Source organism: Rhinatrema bivittatum, chromosome 3 (genome assembly GCF_901001135.1).
Source record: "Rhinatrema bivittatum chromosome 3, aRhiBiv1.1, whole genome shotgun sequence".
NCBI lineage: Eukaryota > Metazoa > Chordata > Amphibia > Gymnophiona > Rhinatrematidae > Rhinatrema > Rhinatrema bivittatum.
The window spans coordinates 286,122,909-286,146,633 of NC_042617.1; the positions used below are offsets into that span (position 1 = coordinate 286,122,909).

Here is a 23,725-nt window from a genome sequence, read left to right on the forward strand (position 1 = left end):
CCCTTCTCCTTAATTGGGTAGCCCTAGCAAAATCAAGAAAAAAACTTTTACAATTTGACCATCAAACATATTAGGAAAATTTTGAAAGTATTTTCTCATAATCAGGGCGATACAGAAAAACGCACAGGAGAGCCGGCGAGCGCCCGCTCTCCCAACGCACGCACAGGCCTCTCTTTTGGGCACGCGATACAGAAAGCCCAGGTATGTAAATTATGGCTTGTGGTAAAAGGAGGCGCTAGGGACACTAGCGCATCCCTAGCGCCTCCTTTTTGACAGAAGCAGCAGCTGTCAGCAGGTTTGATAGCCGATGCTCAATTTTACCAGCGTCTGTTCTTGAACCCGCTGACAGCCACGGGTTCGGAAAACGGATGCCAGCTAAATTTAGCGTCCGTCTTCCGACCCGTGGGCAGATTTGTAATTTTTTTTTTTTAATTTTGGGGCCTCCGACTTAATATCGCTATGATATTAAGTCGGAGGGTGTACAGAAAAGCAGTTTTTTCTGCTTTTCTGTACACTTTCCCGGTGCCAGCAGGAGTTAATTGCTGAGAGTAAAATGTGCGGCTTGGCTGCCCATTTTACTTTCTGAATCTCGCGGGAATAACTAAAAGGGCTATCAACATGCATTTGCATGTTGCAGGCGCTATTAGTTTTGGGGGATTTGTCCGCGTGTTTTCCACGTGCTATTACCCCTTACTGAATAAAGGGTAAAAATAGCGCATGGAAAACGCACTGCCAAACGCGGGCTAACAGTGCGCTCCACTGGAGTGAACTTTACTGTATCGGCCTGAATGTCATTAATGTCTTTCTCAGACACAAATGACACTAAAAGTACCCCTCAATCCAATAACTCTAACCCTGAACTCTCCAGGAATTGTGTTAAATTATCAAGGGCTTTAAATTGGTTAACTTCATTATTCCTTTCCCCTTTGGACAAAAAATAAGCTGTGTTAACCATAGGAAGTTTAAGCTCTTCAAACTTTAAATTTTCCATAAAGAATTTTTTTTTAATGTAAGAGGTATCCTCTCCTAGGACACGAGGAAAATTCAAGAATCTTAAATTAAAGTGTCTCATATAATTATCCAAGGATTCCAGTATTTTGGACTGGATTCCATAATATTTTATCAGCTTCACATTCACATTTTGAGCTTGTTGTATATTTTGTTCCATTAAATCCGCTCTAGAATTAAGGTCCTTGATTTGGCTTCCCAAGTTCAGGTTCATAAAGTGCATTTCTGATTCTAGTTTTAAGTTATTTGCACTCACTGTCCTTAAGTAGCCTGGCAAGGCTAGCTACCAGATCCCACAGCTTATCCAGAGTTACAGTAGCTGGTTTTGGGGGTAGTGGAAACGACTCACCCCCTTCACAAACCCTCAGGACCTCTGGAGACTCCACCGCCTGTGCTGCCGCTATCCTCCTTTCTTTCTCCAGAAAGACAACCGGCGAAAAAGATGTCTCAACTTCGCCTGGAATCCTTGCTGGGGCTGTCTCCGGCACGCTAGAGGAAAATTGAGGCTGCAACGCCGATCCTCCATCTCGACTTCCCCCTCCCGTTGAGCGAGCGATGTCATCTTTAGGCGCTGCCTCAGATAGGTTCTCCCATGGCACTGGAGGAAGTGGGGGTCGACAGTCCGGGGGACTCGGCGTGGTATCCCCAAACAGCGACGGAGCTCCCTCTCCAGTCGCTGAAGTGGGGAAAATTCCTCCCGTTTCCATCGAGACGGTAGCAAATGAGGTGATCCGCTGCTGCCTTTAAGGTAAGGGGGATTCCGGGGGGAAAACCCGCACCTTGCCTTTTCTCTTCGGAGGCATTATTGAAAAAGGAACACACACACACACTCTCAGGGCGTCCTCTTGGTAGTTTCTAATATGGAACCTAACATCGTGTAACTACAGCAAGGGTTATTTTTCCCTATATACATCACCTTCCACCACTTGTCCACACTAAATTTCATCTGCCATTTGGATGCCCAATCTTCCAGTCTTGCAAGGTCCTCCTGTAATGTATCACAATCCACATGCGATTTAACTACCCTGAATAATTTTGCATCATCTGCAAATTTCATCACCTCACTCATTGTATCCCTTTCCAGATCATTTATAAATATATTGAAAAGCACTGGACCAAATACAGATCCCCGAGAATCTTCACCGTTTACTTTTTTCCACTGAGAAAACTGACCATTTAATCCTACTCTCTGTTTCCTGACTTTTAACCAGTTTGCAATCCATGAAAGGACATCGCCTCCTAACCCATGACTTTTTAGTTTTCTTAGAAGCCTTTCATGAGGGACTTTGTCAAACACCTTCTGAAAATCCAAACAGACTACATCTACTGCTTCACCCCTATCCACTTATTAACACCTTAAAAAAAAATGTAGTAGATTTGTGAGGCAACACTTCCCTTGGGCAAATCCATGTTGGCTGTGTTCCATTAAATCATGCTTTTCTACATGCTCTGAGATTTTGATCTTTAGAATAGTTTCTACTATTTTTCCAATACTGAAGTCAGGCTCACTGGTCTATAGTTTCCCAGATCACCCCAGGAGCCCTTTTTAAATACTGGGGTTACAGTGGCCACCATCCAGTATTCAGGTACAATGGACAATTTTAATGATAGGTTAAAACTTTTTACTAATAGATCTGAAATTTCATTTTTTAGTTCTTTCAGAATCCTGGGGTACATACCATCCGGTCCAGGTGATTTGCTACTCTTTAGTTGGTCAATCTAGCCTACTATATCTTCCAGGCTTCTCCATGATTTGGCTCAGTTCATCCGAATCATCATCGTTTAGTCTTTCTGCAATGGCCTTATCTTCCCTAAGAGCCCCATTAATCCCTCGGTCATCTAACGGTCCAACCAACTCCCTCGCAGGTTTCCTGCTTCAGATATATATAAAAAAGATTTTATTATGAGTTTTTGCCTCTATGGCAAACTTCATTTCAAAATCTCTTAGCCTCTCTTATCAAGGTTTTACACTTAACATGACAATGCTCATGCTTTTTCTTATTTTCTTCAGATGGATCCTTCTTCCAATTTTTGAAAGACTTTTTTTTGGCTAAATTAGCCTCTTTTACCTCACCTTTTAACCATTTTAATTGTTTTTAATCCTTTTAATCATTTTGCCTTCCTTCCACCTTTCTCAATGCGTGGAATACATCTGGACTGCACTTCTAAGATGGTATTTTTATTTTTTTTTATTTCTCAAAATTTTCAAGTATACAATCAAGAATACCTTGATAAAGATGTATGGCTATCTAAACATGATATACATATAAGATTATAAATAAGAAAAACCACATAAGCCATATTTTTTCTAAGTCCTCAAAATGAGGGAGTTTGGACGGAAAACATTTTAAAGGCATATCATTCACAGACAATTTATTAAGAAATAATAGACGATCTCATAAGGTTTTCCTATTTCTATCTCTTAGCGCCTCTCCTAGTTATATTACTGAGGAGTTGTAGCTCCTAAATTTCTCTCAGATTGTTTTTCTGTAATAAACTTTATCAGTGTGATGGCTGGAAAAAAACAATACTTTATATTCTGATAAGTAATGCAACATTTACATGGAAATTTTAATTTATACAATGCCCCCATTTGTAACATTTTAGGCCTTAAATTAAGAAATTCTTTCCTCCTTCTCTGCATATCTCTAGTTACATCTGGAAACATTCTAACATCCAGCTGGAAAAAGTTCTCTTTGATATTTCTAAAAAATAATTTCTGAACCCACTCTTTATCTGAATTTAATAGAAAGGAAATAATCATAGTAGCTGGCTGAGCCAGTTCTAAATTTGCAGATTCCAGAATTTCAGTAACATTTAGTGGTGTTATAGATTGATATTCTTGTTCCTTCTCAGATGTAATTCTCCAAGCAGGAACATAATAAACTTGGGGAAGGACTTGCTGGGGAATTTAAAAAATTTTTAGAGCAAATTGATTCCACATTTATTTAGTGGATAAAGCTGGCAACTTTGGAAAGTTTACCAGCCTTAAATTTCTATTTCGTAATTGATTTTCAAGATTTTCCATTTTCCTAGACAAATATTGATTTTCTTTTATTATTAACTCATTTTGAATACTTAGCCTTTTCAATTCTCCAATATTTTTCTCAATTGCCTGATCTCTCATTTTATCCTCCTCAATTACCTTATTAACCTTAGATTCCAATTTTTCTACATTATTTACTCTGGGGCAGATTTTATAAATCTGCGCACACGCGTACTTTTGTTCGCGCACCAGGCACGAACGAGAGTACGCGGGATTTTAATAGATATGCGCGTAGCCGCGCGTAGCCGCGCGTATCCATTAAAATCCGGGGTCGGCGCGCGCAAGGCTGCCCAAAATCGGAAGCCTGCGCGCGCCGAGCCGCGCAGCCTGCCTCCATTCCCTCAGAGGCTGCGCCGAAATCGGAGCGGCCTCGGAGGGAACTTTCCTTCCACCCCCCAGCACCTTCCCTTCACTAACCCACCCCCCCGGCCCTATCTAAACCCCCCCTAACTTTGCGTGCTCCAGGCCGGCTGCCGCGCTCCATGTTCTGGTCCGGGGGCTGGTCCAGAGGCCGCGGCCACGCCCCCAGAATGCCCCATGCCGAAACCACGCCCACGGCACCGCCCTGTCACTTGTGACACGCCCCCGAAATGGCACGTCACTCCCGGCACGCCCCCTGACACGCCCCTCCATGCAAGCCCTGGGACTTACGCTCGTCCCGGGGCTTGCGCGCACCGCTAAGCCTATGCAAAATAGGCTCAGCGCGCAGGGGGGGTTTGGGGTAGGTTTTCGGTGGGTACGCGTGTATCCCTTTGAAAATCTACCCCTATGGGTTTTAATTGCAAGGTAACATTCTTATTTAATACTGCTAAAGTCTCCCATATGACATCTAAGGAAAATACAGGCGGTCTCACAATTGGTATTATTCCAGGATCATCCCTTCCTGAACTAGCTTCCTGAGCTAACAATGAACCCTCTATAACATTCCCCTCTGAGGAATTAACCATACTGGTCACACCTGCAAGTGGAACCAAAGTTGTTCCCAGTCCACCACCCTGTTCACCACTCTTTTCAAGAGGTGACAGAGTGTCCTTGACTGATTCCGATCTTGTTATTGCAGGGTTCTCGGGGGCCGGGGGGCTCTTTGGTCCGGGGTCAACGAGATTTCCTAGTCACGAAGGGCTACCGTGCCTTCCTGCAACCCTCCAAGTGACGTTTCACCCGGTGCTATGACTCCCCTTCTGATGTGGGCGTCCATTGGGCCCAACATCGGACTTGCCATTGTACTTTCCATTATAGACTTCTCTCTAGCCCTTCATTTACGGGCTGAGTGAGGCCGTATTTCTTCGTAAATAAGAAATATACGAAGGAAAAACGAAAGTACTTAGCTGAGTGGATCGTCTGAGTTCAAATTCCCTCGGGTGGAGACGGGAAGGGTCAGAAAGCCTCTTAGAAGTAACAGGAACCTCGATGTTTAAACCAAAGCCGCGTGCCCTTTTGGCATGCGCCGGCAGCGGCTGCGCACCATAGGGAGGCAGGTTTTAAGCCTCCTCCGACGTCGCACGCTGATGACGTCCCTCAAGGGGTGTGTCCTCGGCCCATCATGTCGGCATACCAGAATCTCTCCGGTCCCGACAGGCCTCCGGTCTCCTTCCAAGACACACACTCCAGACGCTCAGTCTCTCCCTTTCCTGGTCTCCTCTAAAATGGTATTTTTAAACAATGAACACTATAGCATATAACAAAAATATGAGGATCTTAAGTGCCTCTTTGGCTTAGGTTTGTTCAGTAGGAAGTAGACAGCAAGAGTAACTTTTATACCTACTTGCCAGATGTCTTCCCTCAGTTTTTATTCTTTAATCAAGAACTTTTTGCTTTTATTTTTTGAAGAAATAAATCAAGAAATAAAAACAAAAAGCAGAAAAGCACTTGATTAAAGAATAAAAACGGAGGAAAGACATCTAGCAAGTAGATATAAAAGTTACTCTTGCTGTGTACTTCCCACTGAACAAACCTAAGCCAATGAGGCACTACACTTCATACCCAGAAATACAAGCCATACACCACAATGGTGAGGAGTGGAAAATGTTTCAGGAAAAGTTGGGTAGCAGCCAACTTTTTTTTAGTAGCTTAGAAAACAATTTTATTTTATTGATTTCAATAATTGTTCTCTTTATTTTTTTATTTCTTTGTTTGCTCAGCTGTTTTACTTTCTCATGCTTTGATTTGCTTATTTAATTTTATACACTTTTAGACTTTTTCCTGTTCCCACCTGTCATGCTTACTCCTCCACTTCCTCATTCTCTCTGGCCTCTTTCCCTATCCCTAGTCTCACCACTTACCCTGGATATCATCCTTATAACTTCATACAGGGTGTCCACTAGATATGCTACACCTGATTCTATTCTCACAGTTTCCTCCGTTTCTGGGAGCTGCTGAACCCAGCCCACCACCGCCTATGCCATGTATCCTTCACGAATACCTTGGCCTGTAAGGTCAAGACATTGGTGAAGAAGGCCTGCTTAAGGAGCACTTCAATTTTCCTTTCCTGAGCATCCCTCAAGGAAGTCCTCTTTCAACTGATATGGCTGTTATCAATCTTGGGAATTCTTAGGAGCGCTCCCTATCCCTTAATGGTAGGGGATAGATCCTACTCATAAGTCTTCCACTCTTTAAGCCCTCTGTGCCCAGAAGCAGAGAGGACAGGCACAGAGAGACAGCCACATAAGGCAGATGAGAGGGCGGGGAGGAGCAGCCCATAGCCCCACCATACCTCACAGGTTCCCAAATCTCTGAAGTGAAAAAGAACACCCCCCCCCCAAGGATACTCATCAGACCCCTAAGGGTACTGTGAGGGGAAACAAGAGAGCTCAACTGGGAGGTAGGTTTTTTGGTCTATTTCCCAGGAACAGGCTTCTACTGGAAAAAGCAGCCCCAAAGGACTGTTGCCCCGGGAGCCAGTGGGCTCAACCAGGCCGAGAACAAACAGAGATTCTGTCGTTATGCAACACAACTGCTGGAGACAGAGCCTACTGATATTTGCCAGCACTACATATGCATTATAGCCTAGGGGGATGTCATAAAAAGAGATGTATCCTTTGTCTCCATAAATTGAGGAGGAAGGTAATCCCATACGTAATGGCTGGTCTAGCAGGAAGATAAGAAATGATTGCTTACCACTGCTACAAATTTTTTAAGCACCATTGGACATATGGACACTGGACACCTCTATATAAAAACACAGTCCATACTCCATGGAGTTTACAATCTAGTTAAGACAATACATGGCAAAAAAAAGAGTCTGTGACAAGTGTTTTAATAACTTAAATAACTTCTTTAGCACCACAGTGTACCAAGGGATTTGCCCCACTGTTGTCCTTACAATACGAAAGCCCTTAGTATAATGATCAGTGAGGTTTTATTGTCAGGAGTAAGTTTTCAACACTGTTGTCTAACATTTGCAAACTGCATAAAGTCCCTTTATAATCACTGTTTCATTGATCAATAAATCAAAAAAAAAAAAGTCATTTCTAGCTCAGAATGCTGTCTGGTTTCTAAATCACATAAATTCCTGATCAGAGAAATGCTTCCATAAAGATCACCAATTCTATCACTTTATCACACTGTTCATTTTTATTGACTCAGGAGTTTCCTTGACAGGTGAGTATGATGTGCACATTGAATCCCAGTACTAGAACAACAGAAGATGCCCCCAGGGCAGGATTGAGATGCACTTGCAGAGCTTTCTGAACAACATGGGCAGGGCTAGAAAAAAAAAAATCAGGTGCCTAAAATTTGGCACCTAACACCTGCCACCAAGCAGAAGAGCTGGGGTAGGGGAGGAGCTGCAGCAGCCCAAAGCCAGAGGAGAAGCCAGAAAGAGCAGCTGCCAAGTTGGAGGGGAAAGGATAGAGGAGAGGGAAAAAAATGTTGAGCATGGCCAGAAGAGCAAAAGTAAAAAAAGAATCAGATAATAAAAACAAGTAAAATATAAATAAAAGCTATAAAGATTTTTCCTCCTTGGCTCCTAAGAATTTTGGCTGACGTCTACCTTTTATAAAACTTTTCCACTCTAGCAATAAGTCTTTGAAGTGCCCTGGGTAAGGCACCATTTTAAAACCTTAACACTAAATAAACAGTCAGATCTGTATGAAAGGAAGAAATAGCAAAATGAGCTTCAAGACAGGAAAGGCACATTAGCAAAGCTGTGTGTTTTGGGTGTTTAGTACTGATTTTATTAATATAACTATCTCCACTACTTTGCTTAAACCACAATTAAACACTGCTTTTATTTCTAAGCAAGGTTTGAGATTAAAATCGTGAAGAAGCTGCTTGCCAGTCTTCCCCAATCTGCTGCTCTTTGGCAAAGGGAGATAGTCAAAACAGAAATGTAGGAGGACCTCAGAAAATGAGAGCTTAATTAAAAATAAAACAGGGCCCCTTACCCAAGCCAGTTCCATCATGCTTTCTGTGAGTTTTGGCAAAAATACCAAGTATGATGCATTCTGTAATTTGCCAAAGTTAAATCTCTATGACCTGTATAAAATGTAGCCACAGATTCCAGTTGTCTAACTGGCTATTGCAACAGGAATCCAAAAATGACAAAGTAGACACATTAACTAGGTTTCATAAATTGGCCTCTGAGGGCTCCACATAAGAATCCAAGCAAAAAAACTGAACATTGGTGATGTTGGACGTGTGCAAACTGTTATAGTTTGTATTTTTGCATTAGTAGATAAACAGCATAACAGTCATCAATATGTGAATGTATGATCTAGTTAAATCATTTTCAAAAATTAAAATAGAATTTAACCACTACAAGAGGAGGCAAGCAGATACTTTAGAGAAAAACATATCCATCTTTAACCAATCTATCCAGTGATAAAGCATTTTGAGCAAAGCTGACTTTTCCACTAATGTATTGTTTTTACACCTTGTATATTTCTTTACATATGGCTTCATAGTATAAACTCTGGAGATCACATCTGTATAGTTCTATTATATTTAAAAACCTCTCTAGATTGATCTTTTTCTGCCTCAAGTGTTCCTGTTAATTGCTCTCAGTTGTTTACATATAATAATTAGAATTACACACAGAGACATAGAATCCCAATGCACTTTATAAGTGTACTACTTAATAAACCACCACTGTAGCACTTCTCAGGTATATGAAAGCCTCTTGCAATCTAATTTGAACAAAGAAAAAAAAAGCAGTCCCCCAAAAGGCATATGAGAATAAAGAGGACAATTTTCAAAAACGTTTTTACACAAGTAAAAAAGGCATTTACCTATGTAAAAAGCTGCTAAAAAGTGCCACACTACTAATACTGACCACAAAGTCACACACAACAATCATTCTGCTGCAGATAAAAGTACCCATGCTGAACAGAGAAAGGGTACTTTTACCTGCAGCAAAAAGGGGGCAGGGATTTCATTTTGAAATCCCCAAGTACTCTTTTCTGCACATACATAAAAACATAAGGTGTGCCCTGTTAGGTCAGACCAAAGGCCCTTCAAGCCCAGCATTCTGTCTCAGACAGTGGCCAATCTGGGTCATTAGGAAGTACCTGGCAGATCACAAAGAGCAGGTCCAGTTCCTAAGGATAATCCACCAGCCTAATAATTGTTTAGGGACTTTTCCTCCTGAAACTTGTCCAAATCCCTTTTTAATCCTGCCATGCTGATGCCTTAACTACATCCCTCGGCAATAAAGATACGTAGTCCTGATTTTGTTTGTTTTAACTCATACTACAAACCAACAGGCCAGGCCCTCTGGGCAAGGAACATCAAAATAAAAATGCAAATATAAACAAAACTATAACAACCAACCATGAAAGCAATTCTCCACCATCCTCAATAAGAACACCATTGTGATGATTTAGTAAAATACAGTAATGCAATTACTAATATGGTGGCAGGGTTTATTTTCGATTTTTGGGGGGAGAGAGGCAGAGAATAACAGTGCCTGTCATCTGTCTCCAGATACATCTAGGAATTTCTGAGACCACTGGTAAGATGAACCTGCTCCTTAGTATGTTATGTACAGAATGCAATAGTGGTTATTATTTTGCAAGGGTTTCAGGATACCCAAAGAATCCATATTTGGTGACCCTGCCTAGTTATGTTTGTCAGTTATATTATGATAACCTTGATGGTTATTAGGGAATATGCACAATTCAGCTGACAGGACTACCATTATAGTTATGGAACGGGTAGGTAGCAAGAGATCTCACTACATATTTCATGTGAGAAAACAAACCCTTACCATTCACTAAGAAAGTGCAGAATGCAGTAATCAGCTCACAGCACTTGCTGATCTCCAAATGAAGATGATTTTGTATAGATTTTAGGGAAACATGACATTTAATCAGGAGGGTGTAGGAGTAGTGGAGACAAAGAACTAGGGGAGGCTATCCTCAAAGGGAAAATGTGAGATATGTCATCTTAAGAAAGATTTCTTTTAAAAGTGATTGAATTATGAATGTATAAAAAATGTGTAAATGGTCAGCAGCCAGGGTTGAAGCCTTAACTACTGGTTTTATTGTTCACAGGTTTCAATCTTCTCCTAATTCCATTCCTTTTTATGCCTCATTTTAAGGGTAAACTGAAAAGTTTGCAACAATATTAGTACAGCACCTATTTTAGGGTAGGGGGTGAAGAAGAGAGAAAAAATCCCTTACAAAACCTACAACGTACATCTGAGGACCCGCCAGTGGAAAATTCCTGCTATAACTGTAGAATGTGAAGCCTATTTACTAAAGGTTTTCTCCCATTATATGCCTAAGGGAAAGTAATAATTAGCACTATTAATGAACTAAAAAAAAAGGTAAGCTTGAAAGGGGGGCCTTGGAAACTGAAAGGGGGAGGCTACACAAAGGAGAAGGCTTACGGGGTTGAGGGAGGTTGATGAAGTTTGGGGGGGGGGGTGGATTTAGGGAATTTAAAGGGCGAGGATGAGCTTGGCTTAGATGAGGGTTAGTTTAGAAGAGGATTAAGGCTTGGAAGGAAGGCATGAGGATACACAGACCCGAGACTTTAAAGAGTGAGCAACTCATTAGGCAACACTTACCTTGTCTTTCTTGCCTCAGCGCCTCTCCCCTTTAGTGTTGTGTGCACCCCGCTCTCAACAGGGCCCAGAGAAAAACCAGATAATAAAAGAAGCCGTGCGGGAGGGGAGGGGGGGCCCGGAGGAGCAGAGAAAACACAAACACACACCGCCAGAAAGAAAATTAAATAAAAAAATAAACTAAAATACCAGGAGGGGAAAAAAGAAAGAAAAAGAAAAGAAAAAAAAGAAAAAGAGAAAAGAAGGAAAACGCCGAGGCCCCCTCCTCCGCCTCCTCCTCTGGCAGTGAGCACCACGTCAGCGATTCCCGCATAATACCTCACCCAGTCGCCTTCTGCAGCAGACCGTGACGTAGACACTTCCTGTGCTCTCTCCTACCACCTTTCCGTACGTCATCTCGAAGCGCAGGGTCGGGAAGCTGCTCTAGCCCGGAACTGGTTTCGCCGCCACGCTCGTGTTTCTATGGTTACCAAAGGTTTTCCCCCGTCCCGCCTCCTTTCCTGCCCGGGAAGCGGGAAGGCCTAGAATTGGGCGGTACTATGTGATGTCACGCAAGGATTAACTCGGAACTTGTCGCTGTCTTTCCTTTTCTGCATTTCCGGTAGGGTCGGCTAGCTTCGCTAAAGTGGCTCTGCTTTTGATGGTGGCAGTCGGTTACTTTCTGTGGATAATATGAACAAATTGAATCATTTGGAGTTAACTGAGCTGTTCTGGAAGTGTTTTGAAATTCTGTTTATTTCACTGGATACTCTCCGACTCTTGACCTAATAGAATCTTAGTAAAATACAAAACACAGGGCCTTAAAATGCTGGAGAATACTCAAGTAAAATGCCCTGCTTTAAATAGGATGGTTCTGTTCTTTAAAAAAAAATTGTCCTACGTAAGCAAGAACACATAATTGTCCTACGTTTCAATCTAGTCATGCAAAGAAAAGAGTTCAACTGAGCTTATTGCCCCTTAGCCTGTCCCCACAACACCTAACAGGGCATGCAATAAGTCAGCAGGCAGTCTCTTTGTGGAAGAAGTCTGGCCACAGCTTTATTTGTATTCCAAAGTACGATTACATTTTATGCATCCTAACTATCTAAGGTTTATCTTAATAACCTAGACCGACCCGCCGAGGTATAGAGTGCATAGCCTGCCAGAGCGACCTGGTTATGCCTATCCATAACTATTTTAAACACTTTTACACCTGCAGTCTGCCAGATCGACCCGGCCGTGCTCTTAATTGAATCGACTCAAACTTTCTTCCTCTGGCCTAATTCAGGGAGGCCTTCGAGTAGGTTAGATTATTCCAGATTTGGCTGTCTTGCTACTGTCATGCCAAACCTGTGATCTGCATCATCTCCCACCACCAGATAGGACAGCACCCTTGGTTATTTCCCCCCATGAACTGCTGTTGAATTCCAGTAGGTGGAGCTGCCTGTGCTTTGTCCTACTAGTGGTGTGTCTCTGGTTGCTGCTCAAGGGACCAAAGTAGTGGGGAGCTCATGCTTCCCTGCCCTGTCGCCCTCCAGCAAGGATTGGTGAGTCCCAGCTAGATTATGGCCGTTGTGAGGTCATCTCACTGGGCCATAGGTCTATATCCCTAAATCCCCAAGCTGCTGACTTGCTATGAGCTAGCATCTTTCTGAACTTTCTGACAGTTTAACCAGGCCCAACTGCTGTAGGTTCCGTGGGCTCTAATTATCATGTCAGAATATCTCTACAGACCTGCATGCAAATCAGAACTTTTCTCCCCAGTTATGCTGGCCAATATGTGAAAACCCAAGATCCAGTTGTTTATTGATCTGGGCCCTCGCCTTTTTCTACACTCCCCTCCCCCCATCCCGCTTTTTGTCTGTCCTTCCTCATCACCTGTCCCCTCAGGATCCCTCAACAGCTTAAACATATCCACATATATCCCCTTTCATATCCTCCGCTTCATCTTATCTGGGACATGGATCTCAAAGTGGTGCTATTGAACATATACTCAAACTAATGTTCCTCCCATATGCCTGCCCAACTTCGACATCTCTAACCCCTTTTGCTGTTTGAGATATTCTACAGCGGGTCCTTCTCAATGGAATACCTTACCCCCTGATCTCAGACAGGAACCATGTTTATTAACATTCAGAAAAAGGCTTAAGACTTGGTTATTCAAACAAGCCTTTCCCGAGTCTAATTGATTCACCACAACAACTATTAAGAGACGTTTCAGCACAATGTAAATAATTATTACTGTAAAGTTACTCTTACTCTTGTCTCCTTCCTCCCCCAGTTCCAGCAACCCTGTTTTATTGTAACTTTTGTTCCTGTCCACTTGTTAAATGTTCAAGGTTATTGCACCCCCGTTACCTGTAAACCAGCATGATATGATTGTATCATGAATGCCGGTATAGAAAAGCTCTAAATAAATAAATAAATAAACAAACAAATAAATAAATAAAATATTATATAACACTTTAATTCCCTTCATCATTTTTGCCTTACCCTTCCTCTGGACCTCACTGGTTCTCCCTACTTTCCACCCTCCCAACCTCACACTTTCTTAAATCCTCCATTTCTCTGGTCCTTTTCCCTAGGCTCGACACCATCTATACCTTCCCCACTCTCTTCTGTAATCCTTCCCCTGACTTTTCAGGTTCTTAGTTTTTTGGGGCATAGTACAATAGGCAGAATAGTGATAGGCCTGCAGAGTGGGGGGTCACAGTGAATATGTATTTCCTGACCCCTTAACTGCTCTTCTCCCATGTGTAGAATATCCTGAAGGAAAAAAATACCAGAGGCCTCAAAATGAATCAAGGCTCTGAAGAAAGAAGAAGAAGCTATGGTGAACTATGGCCTAGTTCTGCAAAGCAACATATGAACTATGGCCTAGTTTTGCAAAGCAAAACACACATTAGCAGAATCCAGGTGAAACGTCAACAAGTGAAGTCACAGGATGAGCATAAGATAAGAAGATGACAGGTCTGAGAAAGGGTATCTGTGAAGATAACAGATCTGAAAAAGGGTATCTGTGAAGAAAGTTTGTACATATGAAGTAAGATAAGATCAAACAGGAACAAAGAGCAGCTGTATTTGCAGCAAGGTTAACTGAAATCTTGTGGTTTGGAGTAAATAGTAGTTATCAATTAGCTTATTGAAAATGTATATAAAAAGAGTTTGCAAAAAGAAAAAATTAAGCAAATGTTCCAGACCATAGATGTGCTATGTACATTGTTGTAAGTATACCTTTGCTTCCTGCGTATACCATTGCTTATACTCAGTATAATAAATATATTATTGTGTGATTTAAGACTTGGTCAGAGTTGTTTATTTGCAAACAATCAGAGTTGTTATTACAAACAATTGGTGGATTGAATGCGGGCATTCGTCACATGTTTGTGGAAGCAGCTCTGATTGTTTCTTGGGAAGAGTAGAAGATTTACGTTCTCCTGGTGTGATCCCCTAGGGCCCAGCTTGATCAACTGGTCCAGGAGTGATCGGTAATTAAAGCCAGGAGTCCTGTGTAAATCGTGGTGATAGTTTTGAGAAAAGGCGCCTGAGGTTTTAACGCTGCAGCAATTGTTGTTTTTCTTGTATTTACTGTGTGGGTTGATATTAGCGTGTATATATTTTGTGTTCTTATTTTGTTTTGGTTACTATATACAGTTATATGTGCGTAGCCTAAGTAAACGACAGTTTAAAATGATTAACACACACCCAACCCCTAAAAGGGTCCCAGAAGGACAATTAGGAAAGCCTACCACGGTACGTACATTATATGTTAACAGTGATGATACATGTACGGCTGTCCAGCATGTAATTAATTTATTTCCATTTGAAAAAGACCTTATTAAGAAAACGAATGACAAATGGGGTAAATACTCTGCTAAAGATTCCTTTCTTTCCTGGCCCATGGAAGGATCTTTGAAACTTAGTCATTTATTGCCATTGTTAACATTCCTACAAGATAATAAAAAGAAAAATAGTCTAAAGAAACACCTGCATGTCTGGAATTTATTTTCAGTGACAGGTGACTTATATACAGCTGATAAAGAAATAAAAAAGAAAAATAAGGTTATAGGTGAGATAGGATCAAAATCCCTAAATCCGCCCCCATATGTGACTACATGTCCCCTGCTGGAAGACAGTGATCACGAAATTTTAATGCCTATACCAGCAGGCTATGGTCCGTTGAAAGGTCCTGTACAAAAGCCTAAACCCTTATATCCGGACTTAGAACAAGCAGCTAAATTTGAACGGGAAGCTGCTGAGCTTTTCCCTGGAACAGATAACTTTAAAATTAAGGGATTAGTGCACCTGACACCTGCCGATGGCAAGGACTGTCAGCAATTACGGGTTAATGTGTTATCAGAAACCCCACAGAGTCGGTCAACAGAAACGGCTCAAGGGTCATCCTTGACACCAGAGATGATTAAAGAAAGGATTAAAACGAATGAGGAAGGTTCATATGGGGCTCCATGGTGGACCACTGTTAAGACAGAATTAAGCAATGCAAATATAAACATTCCTTGCCACCCAGAAGGGCCAGTAAATGAAGCACAGCTTGCAGAAATAAGGGAATTAATCGGCAAATATTGTACGGAGTCAGAAGATTGGGAATATATTCAGAAAGGTCTAGACATATGGTTAAAATGTATACAAGATTTAAACTCGCCACCCTTTAAGGGAGTAAGAAACAAGAAAGATAATGTGGAATTGAAAGAATTTCCTATCTTCCTAAGAGATAATGGGCAACAGCCACCCATTGCAGCTTATAAACCATATACACCAGTAGATATTAGTACGATTATACAAAAATTGCCTAGTATACATAAAGGAGCAAGGCTCTGGCTCGAGGCAATAGATACTAATACGGCCGGAACACATTTAGCCATAGGGGATTTTAAGGCGCTATGTGCAGCTTGCGGCATTAGTTTACCACAACTCTCAGCAGTAAGCGCACGTCCAAGGCTTCTCACCCATATTGCCGACGGAATTCCTTTCCAAGGCCAAGATAGGATAGATTTGGTAAATGCTTTAAATGTCCTGTATCCTACAAGTATAGATTTTACGGCCATCACTGCAGCCAAGTGGGATGGCTTAACTGATTTTGCAATGCACTTGACAAAATGTATGGACATGTATAAGGCACAAACCGGGCAGGATGCTGATATACAGCCAAACATCCCTGTATTTTTACATTTATTCTATGCTACTTTGCCTGCAAATATGCAGACTAATTTGAATAATGTTGTGGCACTTTCAACAAAAACATGGCCAGAGGTGAGAAACACTTTAATGCATTTCGCCTCAGTGCATTGCAAAATGATAAGAACTTCTAATAAAGAGCAACAGAAAATGGCTAGCAAATTAATGACATTACAGATAGCGGACTTAGAAGAGAAAAAGAATATGAAAACACAAAGAAATCAGGATACAGTAAACCTACAAGGCAGTGATATACAGGATTGTTATGTGTTACAGGGTCCTCCGCGTACCCCGTATGCAGGAATATATCAGGGAGCATATCCCTCCTATATCCCCCGAGGTCGAGGGATGAGAAGGGGAAGGGGAGGAAGAGGTTTTGCACAAGGGATAATGAATAGACCGTCCCCTGATAGAAGAGCTCATGTGCAGTGCTGGAATTGCCAGTCATTTGGACACTATGCAACTGAATGCAGGCGATCAGGAGTCCCTGATCACACACAACAAACATTACAGACACCGCCGCCGCTTAACCAAACATTGCAGACACCCCCACCGTTATCTGCACCAGATCAGTTACAGGCTGGCCAACAGCCCTCACAATTCCCTGTGTGGGACCAAGGTAATTATTGACAGACGTCGGGGAATAAGGGAATAATGCAGGGTGATACTGTGTTTTTACAGAATTCAGAGCCGTTTATTCAACTATTAGTAGGTCCTCAGCAGGTTCCAATGCAATTTTTGATTGATACAGGCGCTACATCATCTGTTATTTGTGTTAAACCAAGCGCTGTAAAAAGATCCATTGAAACAAACACCACTATTGGCTTTGATGGCAAGCCCAGTAAAAAACATTTAACTGAATTAACCCCAGTAGTAATTAACACTACACAAGGTAAAAGAGAAGCTTCAGTTAAATTCTTAATTGCTGAACATTGCCCTGTAAATTTACTAGGACGAGACTTACTTACTCAATTTGGATTAACTCTCACCTTTAAAATCCCAACAAACTGCTATAGTATGGACGCCAGCACATACTGGACATATGAGCTTTGAGGCACAAGGAAATGACCTAGCAGATAAAGCTGCTACAGAAGTGCTTACTGTGAAACTAATGACTATGCAAACACGGTTTAGCTCAGAATTAATGCATACTCCATATCCCATGCCACTTGACATACTCCATGAACAACCTAGTGGTGAGGAATTACAGAAATGGGTGACAATTGGATGTTATAAAAAAGGGAAAGAATGGCTCCACCCTAATGGAAAAAAATGTTTGACAACATCAGAAGTGTTGCGATACTTCTTGGCATGGCATGCAACCATGCATCTGTCTGCCACTGCACTATTAGCAGGCATACAAAGTAACCATTGGAACCAGAATCTTTATGCTTTAGCTGTACAGATAATTCATAACTGTTTAGTCTGTTCTACTCATATAGCTCGTCGAGGCCCAGCTGTGAGTCCTGGGAACTTGCCTATCCCCCAGGGACCAGGTTTGGAATGGCACATTGATTACACTGATATGATTGAAGCAGTTAAAGGAAAACGGTATGTATTGGTATGGGTGGATAGCTTTTCACATTGGATAGAAGCTTTCCCATGTACAAAAGAAACAGCTCATGTAGTTATTGATACCTTTTTACATAGAATTTTACCAGCCCATGGATGTCCAATCAAAATTGTATCTGATAATGGGACACACTTTAATAATCAAATTATGAATGAATTACAAGAGATCTGTAATATTATCCATCGACGTGTGTCAGTCTATAAGCCAACCTCGAATGGTTTGGTAGAACGATATAATGGAATATTAAAAACCAAATTGAGGGTATTGCTAGCAGCATTAAATAAAAACAAAACAAACAAATTATATACCTGGTTGGATGTATTACCATTGGCCTTAATGAATATACGGAATACGCCAGGTACAATCCATGAGATTACTCCATTTCAATTACAGACAGGACGGATTATGAATCCGGTGAGAATAAGACAAACTGATACTCAAGTAGAGTATTGGAAAAAAGTTCAGCCCCTAGTAGCCATGGCAGCAGATCTAATACAGACTGAATCGAAAAAGGTTCCTAAACAATCTTTTTGCGCTTCCTTTTCAGTAGGTGATCAAGTACTACGAAAGAATTACACCCACAAGACTTGGAAGGATCCGATATACGTTGGACCTTTCACTATCACAGACCTCAGCCATACTGCTGCTAAACTATCTGAACATTCCACTTGGGTACATTTGTCGGATATACGGACATTTAATCCGATACTATAATTGGACTGTTGCATTATCTTTTCTCTCTGAAGTAGACTGACGACTGCAGGAAAAGAAAATGTTATGTTTACTAACCTGTTTATATGTACTAACGTATACATGGCCACTTGTTATTTCTTTCCCTCTCCAACAGGCCCCTGTTTCAGGTTTAACAAATTTGTGGGTACAGACAATACAAGAATTAGTAAAGACTCTTCCAGCAGATGTTACTGATTGTATCGTCTGTACTCCACATCAAAAAGCCCATTCACATGTCCCAGCCATTTCCTTTCCAGTTCCATTACACCATATTTTAGGATTTAAAGATAATGGACCACACAATATGACCATAGATCCATTAGCAGGACAAACATGGACACAATATTTGGGTAATGCCAAACCTCCCCCATTTACAGCTGATTTACCAAAAAATGGTTTTCTTTGCCTTAGTAATGTTACTTCCCCAAACCCTATTCCTTGCAACTATACTTACTCCACATACAATACAACATGGATTATTCGTAAGGGAACCATCTTACCCAGCACCCCTTTCACTGACATTGTAATAAGCTGTAATTGCACATTTTCACATATTACTGCATCTCCTCCACCAGGTTGCCTCCCATGTATAGCAAATCTGTCCAAGATTGTACATGTAGCCACCGACACCCAATACATACGCACTTTCAATTCCACATACACTGTCTGTCCACGTCTGTGTGACCTCTTCAACATAGCAGACAATAACTGTTCATCTGAAAATGACTTATCTTTGGTTCCTTGTAGTGTATTAGGAAAATATAAATCTCCTTTTGTTTATGGTCCTTATGACAATAGCAATGATACCGTAATACAAAACTTTGCAAATCTTTATGTTGGACATTATTGGTTGTGTGATGGAATAGTTTTCCTCAAACTCCCTACATACTATGAATTTTGTGTGTTAGTTACATTTAACTATTTTTCTCGAATTATTCCATTAAATCACCCTATGCATACCCGCTCCCGAAGGAGTATTCCCTCAGCTGTCCCTGAAGATCAAGCAATCCAACTCTCATTGGATTATATTAACTCAACCTACCCTTTAACTAAAACTAGATTAGATGCATTAAGCTATACCTCATGGTTACCATTTGCCCAACCTGCAGTTGCAGCTGAATTAGGAATGGCCATTCGGCGACTACAATCTGTTCTCCATGTAGTCACGCATGAATTAGAAATCGCCCTTAAAGCCCTTCAAGACACGGTAGATGAATTAACTACTGTTTCTACATATAATCGACATGGTCTGGACTATATATTGGCTGCCCAAGGTGGATTGTGTACGGTACTTAATAGCTCTGAATGTTGTACAGTAGTGGTTAATCGCTCTTATATAGTTTACAACGCAATGCAAAAGATACAAGAACTGGCTAGACTTCAAGTTAGCGATTTTGAGGGAGGAATCTCAGTAACTTGGTGGGATTCCATAACCTCCTGGTTTTCTAACTTATCTAGTCATTTGAAGGGGATAGTAGGAGTTTTTCTTGGATTACTAGTTTTAGGTATAATGTTATGTTTTTGTATTCCATGTATTTGTTCAGTATTACAATATTGTCGACCAAAGATGCCAACACCAAAACCAGTAACCAATATGATAGCGTATAGCAATATAAACTTGAGAACTACTAGAATGATCCAAACCACAATCAGTACAGATGATAGCTGGGAAACGGAAAGTGAGAGCAGTTAAAAAAGGGAGGTCCTAGGGAGGTGTCCACAGATACAAAGAAGAAAACCCTAGTCTCTATGCTGTTCCCCTGTGTGAAGAATGAAGACACCTAATGTGAGCCAGAGTCAATCTGGCTCAAGGGAGGATTGTAGAATATCCTGAAGGAAAAAAATACCAGAGGCCTCAAAATGAATCAAGGCTCTGAAGAAAGAAGAAGAAGCTATGGTGAACTATGGCCTAGTTCTGCAAAGCAACATATGAACTATGGCCTAGTTTTGCAAAGCAAAACACACATTAGCAGAATCCAGGTGAAACGTCAACAAGTGAAGTCACAGGATGAGCATAAGATAAGAAGATGACAGGTCTGAGAAAGGGTATCTGTGAAGATAACAGATCTGAAAAAGGGTATCTGTGAAGAAAGTTTGTACATATGAAGTAAGATAAGATCAAACAGGAACAAAGAGCAGCTGTATTTGCAGCAAGGTTAACTGAAATCTTGTGGTTTGGAGTAAATAGTAGTTATCAATTAGCTTATTGAAAATGTATATAAAAAGAGTTTGCAAAAAGAAAAAATTAAGCAAATGTTCCAGACCATAGATGTGCTATGTACATTGTTGTAAGTATACCTTTGCTTCCTGCGTATACCATTGCTTATACTCAGTATAATAAATATATTATTGTGTGATTTAAGACTTGGTCAGAGTTGTTTATTTGCAAACAATCAGAGTTGTTATTACAAACACATGATATACATTTTTTTTGTAATCAAAAAGCAGAGGAGGAGGTGCAACCACAAAAACAAGAAGTGTGTGCTTGATAGGTCCCCATGCTCCTTTCTCTGCCATTGATCTGACAACTGACCAGAAAGAGGAAAGGTGGAGGAAAGTTAGCTTTTTAAAAATAGTAATGTTTTGTACAGCCTTTACCAACGGAATGTACAGTATTCTGGGGGATGCATCAGTGGCCACTCTGTGAGAACATAGGGGGTTGAAAATGCTGGAGTAGACAACAGCTAAATGCAGAGAACACCAGAGACTGAAAATGTCAAGAGATGCCTGCAAAACACAGGAGGCAGAAAACGGTGGAACGAAGAATACTGCATTTGAGTCTCCAGCAAAATATTTAGGTTTCCAACAAAATTCTTCAAAATTTCAAACATGCTTATTCCATTATTGAAAGGATATGAGTTTGTTTCTACTTACTTACTTTTGAAATGTCACTTTGCAGAAATTTGTGGGGGTGTTTCCTTATTCAAAGCTTCATCTTTAAGAATAAAATTAAATGCCCACCTATATAAAATATTTGCCTTGGTAACAAACTCCATTTTAATTTCTAATTCCATCTTTTTGTTTTTTGAAAGAAAGCAAAGATGTACACAACAGTGGCCACCCAAAGTATTTGAAGAGAAATCTTTAAGGATTGGCTTGGCTTGCTTCCTGGCAACACTTCAATGAAGACTTGATTATAGTCTGGTTCCTTCATCCTCCCAAGGGGTGGGGGATTCAGTCGGACATAACCATTAGGAAAAAAAATACAGTGTGTTACAGATCCAGAATATTATAAAATGGCAGAGCTTTGGGAGATCTTCAGAGTGCTATTAATTCTGTACTAATGCTGTTTCTCCTGGGGACAACGTGTAGACAAGCTTTGTACATGTTAAAAATACTGAGGCATCGAGCCATAATAACTATCAGATGTCTCACAACTGGTGAGAGCATACAGTGTTTGCATAAGACTGTCATCAACTACGCTAAAGATTGTCTTCCTGACCTATATTGAGGCTAGTGGGAAGCAGCCAGGCTGTGAGAATGCAGAATTATTATATTCAAAATGAAAATATGGTTTTACAGCCATCTTGGGTTGGTGTGCAGAGATATAACTGTCAGAAATAGATTTAAGCAGGTAGCATAGGTATGCTCCTTTATTAGTTTTTGTCAACATAGTTTGTTTTCAGCGGAACTGATTGGTTGAAGCACAGGATATTAATACCTCTACAAATGTCCGTTCCCTGTACGTACCAGGATCAGTCCAGACGGTGGGTTATGTCCCCCGTCCAGCAGGTGGAGTCAGAACAAACTTCTGAGGGAGGTGCTACTTAAGCCCTCACCCCCTCTATGCCTCTTCAGTATAGTTCTGACTCCAGCAGAATGGAGCAGGGGAACATCAGTTCCCCAGCACGTTGGTTTATTTTTGCAATTCTAGCTCTTAGGTCTTTCTTGACTTAACTGGGTTTGTGAGGGATCAAGTTTACTATTTAAAAAAAAAAAAAAGGATTTCTGCAGTTTGTATCAGGACACTTGTGAACAGGTCTGTGCGGGTTTCTTGCTCTGCCTTTCCTTCCTGTCTGTTTTTTTCTGCCGCCGTTTTTGCGTCGAGATGGTAAGTGCCTGCTTGTGTTATTCTTTTTTTTCCTTACAGATTTCTGCCCGTGCTGCGCCGCTGGGGTGCAAGCTGGTGGTGCCAGCCTCTCCCCCCACCCCCCCCCCCAGTCGTCTTCGACCGGCGGCCCCGCAAAGACACATTCCCCGGGGCTACCGATCACTGGGAGGCTACATTCCCCGGTGGTCCCTGCATATGTTAGGATCGGGGGGGGGGGGGTGCAACAGCGGCCTGGGATCGAGCCTGACGCACACGGCCTTGACGGGTCTCCTTTCCCTCTTCTGACCTCCCTTCCCCCACCACGCGACAGGCCGCGTTTTCCAGCCCAGGGGTCGCCGCTCCCAGGAGGGACTATGTGCCGACTGCCTCCCCGGTGGGGAGGCCAGCTCGAGGCCAGTGGATGATTCGGAGGCGCGCGGTCAGGACCATACTTACGGAGAGCGACCTGCCCCGTTCCCGTGGAGCGCGGGAACTGCGGCCATCTTGTTGCAGGAACAGGCTGCCTCCAGCACCTCTGAGGGGGACGTGGAGGCCTCCCTTGCTGCTCTACCGTCGGTCCTGGAACCTATACGGGCACCGGATTGTCTGCTGCCGCTGGGGGAGCCTCGGTCCTAGCTGATCCCGCCATTTTTCTGGAATTCGTGGTCTTCATACATAACCAGCCCGTATGGCTCACGCTGTGGATTTTTCCCGGACCTTCCTCCACCAAGCTGGCACGGTAGGATCCTGCCCCCGGGGGAGCCCCCCACCAGAGTCTCAGTCCCCATGGAGTGGGGGTGGCGGTCCCGAACCGGGCTCCTCCTAGATCCTCTGGAGGGGATCCACGGGGAAAGGGGATCACCCGTACCTGGATTTGGCTACTGATGCCCCGCTATGGGCGGCTCAGAGGGAGGTTGACGACCCTCCGGTCCTGCGCATTTTCCAGAAGGGAGTACTGGAGGATCTGATCCCGTACATCCTGCAGGAACCGGACATTGATGTACTGCCTGATTCTCCAGGACCCAACCCCACAGTAAAGGAGGCAGACCCTGTGCTGGCGGGGTTCCGGCCGCCGGCGAGAGCATTTTCCACCCATCCTATATTCCTGCAACTACTTTATAGGCCGGGAATGGGACAAACCAGAGCCCTCACGCA

General features: G+C 42.1%; 1 protein-coding gene across 2 annotated transcripts in view; it reads right to left on the reverse strand.

Moving 5' to 3' along the window:
- The window catches only part of R3HDM2 (R3H domain containing 2), a 447,291-nt gene extending 435,834 nt beyond the window's left edge, over positions 1-11,457 (reverse strand). The window contains exon 1 of one of the 2 annotated variants that reach the window (XM_029594890.1): positions 11,379-11,457. In XM_029594890.1, the coding sequence (XP_029450750.1) occupies positions 11,379-11,456 (78 nt within the window). In that variant the 5' untranslated portion in view covers position 11,457. The other variant, XM_029594896.1, reaches the window with a different exon arrangement.
- Positions 11,458-23,725: the final 12,268 nt, after the last annotated feature.